We start from the raw sequence: 11309 nt of genomic DNA, 5'->3' as shown, positions 1-11309 counted from the left end.
ACCACTAAAGATTTTATGTAGAAACATGAGATCTGATAAGAAACGGCGGCTTGTTATGTTAGGTATCCTGAGGGAGGAAAGGATAGCGTCATGGGCGTAATATCTGAGTGTGGGGATTCGATGGCGGACTACTGCAAGAAAGAAGTTTAAAGGACGGTTGAGCAAGTTTAGAGTAGTGGGGCAGGCGGTAGACCAGACTGGTGAGCAGTATTCAAGTATGGGGAGAATACAACCGAAAAAACTGCTCTTAATGCGGTAGGGTCGTGAAGGTCTGTTAGTCTATAAAGCATACCAACAATGGCCATTGCTCTCCTCACGATCAGCGAAATATGATCATGAAATTTTAATTTATCGTCAAAAATCACACCTAGGTCGCAGTGGGAGGTTACAAGGGGGATAGGCTTATTTAAAAGGCAGTAGGAGTGTTTCAGGGGATTGCTTTTCAACGTGAATGTCATCATCACCGATTTGGAGGGGTTGACCCGCATCAGCCAAGTCGAGCACCAATCGGTGATAAAATTGAGTGCAGATTGAAGGGAATGTGAGTCGGTGGGGCGATCCACTCTTTTAAAAATCTTGCAATCGTCCGCGTACAACAGAACATTGCAGCCAAAAGGGCTAATACCATCCGTAATATCGTCAATGAAGAGTGCGAATAGGAGGGGACCGAGGACGCTTCCCTGCGGTACACCAGATTTAACTCGTAAGTAAGAGGATGAGATGCCGTCAATCAATACCCGTTGGTAACGTGAGCTGAGGAAGCTGTTGATCAGAGATAGAAACTTCGAATGTATATTGTAACGGTGTTTAAGTTTATGTATTAGTAATGTGTGGTTAACGGTGTCGAAAGCTTTGGAGAAGTCTACGTAGCAAACATCGAGCTGTGAGTTAGACTCGAAAGATTTGGTAATATGGTGGTGCAGTACCGCAAGGTTAGAGAGACACGACCCGCCGGGAAGGAAACCATGCTGATGGGGAGAAATGTAGGGGAGGGAGAAGTGAAGAAGACGGCTATGTATGATTCTCTCAAAAATAATGGACAGAACAGGGAGAATGGAAATCGGACGATAATTTTCCACGATTCCTTTGGGGCCAGATTTTAAAATTGGTGTGACATTTGCGCTCTTCCATTGTTCAGGGAACGCGCCAACGGAGAAGAACCTATTGAAGAGGATGGATATAGGGATGCAAAGGGTGTTAGCGGTGCGAGAGAGAAAGAGGGAGCCGATATTGTCGGACCCGGTGGCCTTCGAGGAGGGCAGTGCCGTTAGAAAGGACATAACTTCTTTAGGATCGGTGGAGATGGATGAAAGGGACTGGTGGCATACGGGTTGAAGCTTCGGGAGAGGGAGTGTTGGAGTGGAAGAGTTAAAGTTTGCACAAAAATACTCATTGAACACCTCCGGGCGTTCATCACTATTAGAAATATTTCCATTGCAGGACACAGAGGCAAGGATTCTGTGTGACTTTCTTTTGGCATTAATGAGCGTCCAGAATCGCTTCGGATTGTCACGAATTCCGACAGAAATGTCCTGTATGTGGGTTTTGTAGTCTCGGCGAATGAGGAAGCTAGCATGGCGCCGTAGCGTAACGAACAAGGCGCGGGACAGGGGGCTGGGGGCAAATGCCTAATTCCAGTCAATTGAATACTATACAAAGGATAGGTGAATGTTGGAAATATATATGTGCATGGATGAATGCAAAGATCTTCTCTAACGTCAGTGAAAATTTGAAAAAGACCAACTAGAATAAAAATGGACTAAGGTCACCAACATGAAGGAGAAAGAATTCAAGAACCTAATTACTTATTTACATTTCGTAAATGCCTTCTAACTAGTAAAAATTGAAAAAAATCCCATCTCAACTATTGTATTTCAAGTGTGACATGATTGTTAATTTATATTCTGCATCACATTTAAATTGTACAGCATATCTTTGAAATTAATAATCTTTGACGAATATAGTGTTATGTCTACTACACAATGTTATGCCTACATCATAATAATTGGAAACTACAGGGAAATGTCTCTCAAGTGAATGGGTCAAACAAGGTGAGAGCAAGGAACTAAAACAAACTAATGTTGATCAAAGGGTTAAACAAACATCAGTACATCCGGCAAAATGTGATTATAAAATTGGAATGAGCTGTATATGTTCCAAATAGATGTATGTGCACGATGGCTTTCAGATAAATTATAGGATTACATTGGCAAGCTAAAATGGTCCATTCCTTCCATTTACGTATAGCGCAAATGAGATGCAAAGTGATATAATAAAAAATAAAAATATCATAGTGGCATGATCAGGAAAAGGGTGTCTTTATTATGTGTCGACAAGATTAAAACAATATGCACATCAAAATGTAATTAAGTACCGAATGAAAAAGTGCCATGTAGCAAACATGAAATCAACATTAAGGTCTTATTATAATCATAAAATTGGTGAAAATATTGCACTAAATACACAAGTAATTCAGCTAACCAAATAAAAGCTGAGTGGCTTAAAGAAAATAAATGAATATGAAGAAAATTTTCATCTTCAGGACTGGCTCCATCACTACCTCCTATGTATACCAGGCCAAATTCATCTCTGAAACAGAAAATAAAAATTAATGGAATGAAAAGTAGTGCAAACCCAATCAAAATGCAATTTCAATATTAGTTAAATATTCATAGTGAGATAAAATATTACCTCTATTTACACAAATGCAATGGCAGTATTTATGAGCATCAATTATTAAATATCTTCCAACAAACCAAACAATGATCTACAAGAATCTTTAATTTTATAATTGAAAAATATTGGAAGACTTTCATTATTGTTTGGAATTCACATATGAATCGATGGATTGGTATATCATGGATTTGAATAAAGGCACTCTTCAATGTCATTATATTATTTTATCTTTAACTTCGACATTTATCCATTAGATTAGAGTTTTTAGTTTAGAAGTCACTTCCTTAAACTTATGACATATAAGACCTTAAAAACATGTTACCTTTTCACAAGAAATCTTCATCTAGGAATATTGAGAAGTAGAATGTTTGCCTGAAATGAATTGCATTTAATTATTCTAATACTACAAAACCCGACTCTCATTAAATCAAACTACTCATAGAACACATGAGAGGATGAACTCCAATGTACCAGAAGTTTCATTTCACCTCTACATGCCAACCAATGTACCAGAAGTTTCATTTCACCTCTACTTGCCAACCAATGCGTGGCCCACTTTTGGGAAATCATGGAAAATTAAATGACGAACAAATCATTCAATTATTCAAAAGTTTGTTTACATTTACATTTATTAATTACCGATTTAATTGCTAAAACAGCTTCAAATTATGATTTCAATGTTTTAATGAAGACCATGATGTAAAGAAAAAACCGTAAGAAATAGACATAGGACCAACCTTTGCACTGGCTAGCAGTGTTCCCATCACATTGTTAGAATAGAGAGAGAAGAGGAGAGGGGCTTGTTGCTGCAGAATAGCTGTTCCTTCTGTGGATCCATTATAAGCGATAATCCGAGGGACAGCTGCCGCAAGCCAACATACCTTTGCCTTCAGTGTCCTCCCTTCCAATGCTAAATTGATATATGAATGTAATCCCTCTCCCCTCTCCCTCCTCTCCTCCACCTCCTCTACAGCCCTCTTCCACTCACGCTCTCGTTCCACGTCTCCCTTGCTATATGGCCTCCCCTCATTGTCAAAAACCAATTTCAGGGATAATTGGGAGAGGGCCCAAGCTAACCAATAACATACGTATTTCTCACTATAAAAAGAACACTCCTTTGCACCAAAATACACAGTCTCACTCTCAAAATCACAAAACGATATCAATGCACTCCCATTCCACTGAGTCCCATCCAATTCCACAACCTTCTCCTTCATCCTTCCAATGCGATCAGATTCAAAATCCACCATTACCCTCACCCAATCATTTCCACACAAATATTTAATTATGCAAGCAGTGATTTCATCTCCATCATACAGTCTCTCATACAATCTACGCATTTCATCAACTCCATCTCCATACACTATCCTAGTCTTTTGCATCATGGCGTCCACACACTCCTGCCTTGCTCTGGCCGGATTGGATGTAGATTGACTTAAAGATGCCTCCCCAATAAGACCGCACTTGATACACGTCACATCCTCCGCTGTTGACGTCACTGCTTCTTCCAGACAACGCAACAGTGCGTCGCGTCCACACACTTGTGCTTTCAGTTCCTCCAACGATGAGCTCAGCTGTCGCACAAGAGATTTCATCTCTCGCCTCAGTGAGTCCACAGAGGACTTGAGAGATGCAATATCACATTCTGGGCTAGCCACGGGTGTCACATGATCAGTGCTCCTACTCGAAGTTGCTTCCAGACGACGCAAAATAACTTGGTCTCTCCTGTGAACCAATGTCACCAAATTCAGCACTTTTGAACGTTCTACATCATCAGGGAACTGCCGCACCATCTCCTCAGCCAAAGACAATGCATTCTGTTGACTGTCATCTGTTATGTCTGTGTCGGCCCCTCTCGCCAATAGTTCCTCCAGCCAGTCATTTTTTCCAAGTCCCACCCCAACATGCAAGAGTGTTTTCTGCCGCATACCACGTATATCTACATCTTCCAACATGTCAAGCAGCTCTTTATGCTGAAGTAGTGAACCAGTCACCAATCCAATTAGAAGCCTCTCCTCAACAAATTGCTCTGCACCGCTAGCAGAAATGTTACTTGCCATTATTTCAAAAGAATTAAATAATTATTTATGAGTATGTTGGATTCACAATACAGGGATTTTCCAATGGGAACCAGGCGTGGTGGCGTTGGTCAGTGAGAAGTAACACACGAAGTGTTGCAACGAAAGGATGAAACGTTGACTGCAAAGAAACAGAATATCAAATTATTACCTTAAAAGATGTCCATAGAATTGGGCGAACATAACAACTAGCACAAGCGTCACTAGAGAAAAAATATTTCGCTTACTATGCATCGCAAATTAAAATATAAAATGCTCTGGAATGGCATTTTTGAAATTCAATCACACAAAACCATCGTTTTTAGGGGGAAATAAAAATTCCGCTGAAGACCAAAATAGATATAGCTACGCTAGAAATGTTGAGACAGTTTTCTACCAATCAGGAGTACAGATCGTTTATTACAGAACCTATAATAATGAGGGAAGTGAGGTTAGAATGAAAATAGAGGATATGCTCGAAAATCTATTGTGACATGGTAAGATTGGAAAATAGGCAGTTGAAAAAAACAGAAAAAAGAAATAAGAACAATAGATGAAAATCAACAGATGCTGGTGCTACATGGTGGAAGTTCGAAATATTTAAATTGTAGATGGTAACTCTTTTCCACAGTATTTAATGAAAAATTCTGGTACCAGATGATGACTCTGTGAGCCGAAAAGAGTCATACGCATTTAAATGTTGTGGAAAAGTGCTGCCCTCTTATATTCAAATAGAAAAATGTTCCTGAGTAACAACTTAATAGCAGATGCCGGCATGGATGGAAATACATCAAAAAATTATAAATATTTGGATGGTTACTTTCTGGAGGGCGATTCAAGTGTAATATTTCTTTCGTCAAATGAAGCGCAGTCTTATTCCCCTTGGTGCCATTCAATGAAAGCATGCTTACGCCAGGTTTTCCTCCTCACTTCCTTATCTCCTCAAAGAAATGAAAATAACCTTAGCTTTCAATTGCCTTCCCCATATACACCATCACTTATATTATGTTACTTCACTTAACCATGGGATTACCGAATCGACTGCGTAACCTTGAAATATGTTGAAAACGGACAATAGCTCCTTATAAAAGATTCCATCTGACATGCTTAATTGGTGATCCTCTTATCTCCATCCATCCATCATTCCATCTTTACGCTGAAGTGAAGACGTGACTAGGATGGAAGCATTTACGAAAGGGCGATGACGTTCAGGACAAAGCCAAAATTGATGGAAGTCATTAGCGGAAACATACCATGAAGAAGGCATAGCAAATCGTGTCCGCAGGCACGACCAATTCCTCACTCACCGAGGCGATTATGTCTAAAGAACACCACAAGTGTGCTCAATATTTATTAAAGGAATAATTTCTAATTAATCGCTTCGTCTTCTTTTTATAACACATCGGAAGTTGAAGAAAAACAGCCCTACTACATTATTGAATTATACTAGCTGTGATATTCCCACCTTTCACAGAACTTTAACCAACAAAATTGTTATTTTTCATAAACTTATATCCTGTTATTGAGAAGCAGAACCCTTTCAAAATACATTTCTTAGCAAAGGATTTCCTAAATATTCCAATCCAGGGCTCATCAGGTAAGGAAATAAAAGATAATATCTTTAGCCCCAGCTGAGGGCCCCAATCATCCCACACCACCCCTGCTTATCTTCCTTATGCATTCCTCCCGTCCACTTGTTATCTCCCCCTGACTCTTCAGTAAAAAAAGAAGCCGATACAGATATTAGATGCAGCCTCATATTGTATATATTATACTGGAGCTAAAATTTACTATATTTCACTTATTAAACGTTGAATATTTTTACTTGAAAATTAGAAAAAAAAACCATTCTGTTTCCTATTAAAGAATAAAATTTCCTCAGTTGCACAGTGCTCAGACAACGAGAGTGCATATCCAGATTTCGGGAAGGAGTACAGGTGCACGTTTCCCCCTGATTCTTAAAAAAAGACGAGTTTTATAATATGGTTATCATTGCTTTTGTTTTGGTTTGATTATCAATCATAAAATATCATTAATATTAAAGAGAATATTTTGGTACAATAGTTGTCGTATGTTGACCATAATCCTAATTATAGGAAGACACTGGCATTCACAGGTAGGATATCAGTTTAACTACGATTTAAATGAATACATAGCAAGCACTATCTCTATATAGACATTCTCCTATCTCCTACAAAATAAACTCAAATGTCTCTGGAAGTATTCCTTACGCACAGAAGGCCACAAAAAATGTTTTAAGGGACATGCAGCAGTAGAAACGATTGTAAGAACATATTTAGGGTGCGATTCATAGACGGCACTTTAGGCTAAAGTATACTTTAGCCGGGCTAAAGTCTGCTTTTTCCGTTTCATAAATGCCACTTTAGAGGAAAAATGGCCGAATCGTCACTTTACCGTAAAGTGCCCAACCGGAGCTCACTTTAGGGCTAAAGTGTCCTTTACGGATGAATAAATATGGCTGCACCGGCTGTTATTGAAGTTGAAATATGAAGATATTTGGGTTACGGAAATGAATATGAACTAATTTTTTGGTGAGAACACAGCAGCAAACTGGCGCGTTTCAAGAAATAACCAGACAAGTAATATATGTCTTTTCCCTGAATATATATCGAGTCGGTATTGATGGAGATGACCCAATTCTTATATTTTGAAGTTTAACTCTATTGGTCGTGTGATAATTACAACACAGTAAGTGGTTGAACAGGTTGGCATAATTTATGTTGATTTTATATACAAGTTAATTGTTAAGTTCTTAGGTTATTTATACGTTCATATTCTAGAATTTTCCTTAAAGATACTTGAATATGATAGCAAAATTCTGTTTATACATTGACGTCAATAGCCTTCGTGAACAAAGACTTGATTTTCATATCATTTGGCCAGCCAAATACTAGTTTCTACACCTTGTATTGCATTTTAAGCGTTTTCATTCAATATTTGCTTAATGTACTCTTTCCGTATGCCTCCATATCACGCTTATCATGTTTCTGTGATTGTGAAACTAGAGTCGAGTTTCTGTTTCGTTTTTCGACTATGCATTTGCATGTTTACAATGATGATATAAGATCTCGTCATGAAAGGCAGCAATAAAAAGTAAAACGTACTTTCCTTCATAGCCATATTATCAGCAGCAAAGCAATGTTTCCTCGAGGATGTAAGATTGTTATGAAATGTTATTTACACAGCATCACAGACTTCACTGACATTTTCTACTGCAAAATTCGTGAATGGATACTCGGGTTAGGTATTCACATATGTCGAGGCATCTTTTAAAGTAGACAAAGAGATATTTATTGATATAAGTCCATTCTCACATTCAACATGTTTCATTGCGTGGCCATTCATTCATTGGTTTTGATGATATAGATATTCTTGACTGTACATTCTCGTCCATTTCTCTAGAAAATATAACCCCTTAGGTCAACATTCCAAGAATTAAAATATTGGTAAGCACAAAAGAATTCAACAAACACCCATACCTCATTCAAAATATGCGTCCAACTGAGACAACCACTGATCGGTAAATCTTCAAATTAATTGGTAGTTTCAAGTTAACGCGAGAGAATTTCACTATTTCACCCACCTTCGATGAACGTACACCATCAAACTTCGACTAACATGTAGTCCAAACAACCGTATGCAGCTAATCATAGAAAATGATCATAAAATGACGTGAAAATATCAGCATTTGAATATTTACTTCGCTGGGAACATCGAAGGGCATTACCAATACACGAAGCTAATTAAAAGTGAGCTTTTATTCAGCCAACTCAGTCATTAACGTACAAAAAAGCTACTGGGGAAAAGCTTTCAATGACGCAGTATTCATTTACATTTGCACATAATATGAGAAAACGAGAAAATACAGCTTAATAAATCTTAGCAAAATACAACACGAAAATCCAGTCGCCAGAAACATGTAAACAAGTATGCATTTAATATCGTGCGTCATCTTTTTCTTCACTTTTTCGCAGCGTTCATTGCCAACACTCAAAAATTTCAATGCATGATCGAGACTTTAGGATCTAAAGTTCCACTTTATAAAGTGAGATCCTTGGGACGACTCTGAAACGAAATTTAGCTAAAGTGTCACTTTACCGTAAAGAGAGACTTTGTAAAGTGAGCAATTTCAGTGTCGTCTATGAATCGCACCCTTAGACACATATCATCTCATGCCACAAAGTCAAATTTGAAGGAAAAGAAGATATATGAATTAAATAGAATGTATTAAAGTTTAATAATAGTCGCTAGTCATAATAAATGAAATATTACAATTTATTAAACTGTATATCACCCACATTTCTCCTGAATAAGGTAATGGGTTTATAAAGGAAGAGGTATGCAGGATAAGGCGAGAGAAATGAGCCCCAAGTTCCTTGTTTTACTTTGTGGAACCACTATCTTCCAAATAAAGTTTATTCTAATTATATTCGACAATAACCCCTAATATTCAATGACCTTGGTTGCCTCTAGTCACAATTGGAACAATCTCCTCCATGTCATAATCCAGCTAGCCTGCCCTTGTTCATTCCGCCATTTTGGCTTCGCTCTTGACCGCTTCGAAAAGAAATTCTCGTGGCGAACGTATCGCCTGTCGACCTCTGCTCCGGAGCACTTCCATCGAGAGCACACTGTAGCGAATGTAGCATTCTTTGGACCTCATCCCATGGTAATGGAGATTTCTAAATAGTCTTATCCACTTTCAGAAAAATACTCCTATCACCTCACCTTGAAGAGTAGCTCACTGAGGATCGTATCTTTAACTTTAAAAGTCAGAGTATTGTTTTCAGGGTTTTTGGGATTGTGATAATTGCATCCCAGCTGGCACATTATAAGCCATTGAGATAAGATGAAAGGAAGAAATACGGAAGGGGATTATCAAGTAAGCTTGTTATGGGTTTTTTACAACCAGGCCGACAAACATCCAGAGCAATGACAAAATGGATGCCATACTTTCAGCAGTTCCGTAGATTATTCTATCAATTCAGAATATTCATTAAGGGATATATGTATAAGAATAATTTTTCCATTTTTAGCACTTCTATAATATGAGTAGAAATAACATGAAATGGCCATAATTTGAAAATAATTCGTGTTTATGAACTGATGGCAAAACAATGGTCAAAAGAAAAGACGGACGGAAGAAAAAGGGAATTTCGCACGATTAGCGACGTAGAATAATATAAAAATGCCGTAAGGAATCTCTAATATACATATTGTATTCAACGCGTTACCAGGCGATAAATTAAAATTCATCAATATTATATCGTGTGGGCCTTGAATAATTTCAGTCGTTCATGTATATAACAGCTACAGAGTTTTTCTATGTTACTGAATTTTAAACTGTTAACTACGACTATTATTGCAGCAGGTCTGTTTTGTTTTAGTTGTTGGGAAAACTTAGTTGTCTGCATCTCTAAAAAAATTAAACAGTAAAATGGGGACTAAAGCCTTTTCAGGACGTGATTTTCTTTATTCTAATTTTCTTGCCCATTTTCTCGGGTAATATTTGCAAAATATTTAATTAAGTTTTATGTATCAAGAATCATAGAGACCACAACTTGAACATTTTCCCCATTTTTATATAAACATATGGACATTATAAAACATTCATTTAATCACTTGTTTGAAAAATGAAATTTTAGATATTCTTGATGGTAAGATGAAAGTATCTTATAGATTTTAACATCATTTAAACAAAAGCAGTAGTTAATTGGTTCATAAGAACTGAATAATGCTGGTCTTTGATAGAGGTAGTTAAAAAGCTATTTCGTACTTATTATTTTGGTTAGGACTATGTCTCGTGGACAAGAAATTAGTGGATTACATTTATAATAGATTTTCGTAGTAGTGTTTTTCAGCTATGTAATAAGTACGATGTATACTGTGGCAAAAAACGTTATATATAACAAGAGAAATATTTAGTATCCATTCTTGCCATACATTACATTCTAACTCAGTTGGTCGATTGTGTTAGATAAAATCTTGCACTTGAATGGCATGCTTATTTTAAGTAAGGCAATCACACAGTAATGCATAATCCATAAAAAAAAGCTTCAATTCATTGCATTTGCATGTACTTACCCAATGGTTTAGGCAATCTGGTTGAAATCGATATTCGCTCCTTCCTCGGCTCTCCTATTCTCAATACAGAGAAGGCAATCCTGAAACATAAAATAAATTACTTCTGTTACTGAAATGGGAAAATTATTATACTCGTACGAAGCAAACCTTTCTGTAATGCCTATTTAATTTACAGAAATTACAATCCAATATGATGGACAAATACTTCTCAGATAACAGGTGTTGAAGAAAATACTGCAGATCAATTCGTAAGATGGAACTCGCACGAGATCTGCTAGTCTCATTACTTAGGAAATGGCCTTTACACCCACAGAGAACGGGCTTATCTAATCTTTAGTGCCTCTTAAAAAATGGAGGTATATGTATTGCCAATTTAGGACATCGCTTGGGCAAAAATAATGGCCATTCTCTCGACTGAAAACAATAGATAGGAAGGATAGATATCTTTTTAACGTTTTTTTTTTGGTTTGA

General features: G+C 37.3%; 1 protein-coding gene across 5 annotated transcripts in view; it reads right to left on the bottom strand.

Annotated features, from left to right (window-relative positions):
* Positions 1 to 2004: 2004 nt before the first annotated feature.
* The window catches only part of LOC124173116, a 31606-nt gene continuing 22301 nt past the window's right edge, over positions 2005 to 11309 (bottom strand). For 4 of the 5 annotated variants that reach the window (XM_046552628.1, XM_046552629.1, XM_046552626.1 and 1 more), the window contains 2 exons: positions 10839 to 10918; positions 2005 to 4875 (listed from right to left, as the gene is read on the bottom strand). In XM_046552628.1, coding sequence (XP_046408584.1) covers positions 3351 to 4736 — 1386 coding nt within the window. In that variant the 5' untranslated portion in view covers positions 4737 to 4875; positions 10839 to 10918 and the 3' untranslated portion in view covers positions 2005 to 3350. The remainder of the gene's footprint in view (positions 4876 to 10838; positions 10919 to 11309) is intronic. The other variant, XM_046552630.1, reaches the window with a different exon arrangement.

This window comes from Ischnura elegans, assembly GCF_921293095.1.
Source record: "Ischnura elegans chromosome 13 unlocalized genomic scaffold, ioIscEleg1.1 SUPER_13_unloc_4, whole genome shotgun sequence".
Taxonomy (NCBI): domain Eukaryota; kingdom Metazoa; phylum Arthropoda; class Insecta; order Odonata; family Coenagrionidae; genus Ischnura; species Ischnura elegans.
Note: the sequence above shows the minus strand (reverse complement) of the source record. Positions and strands in the feature narration are given on the sequence as shown.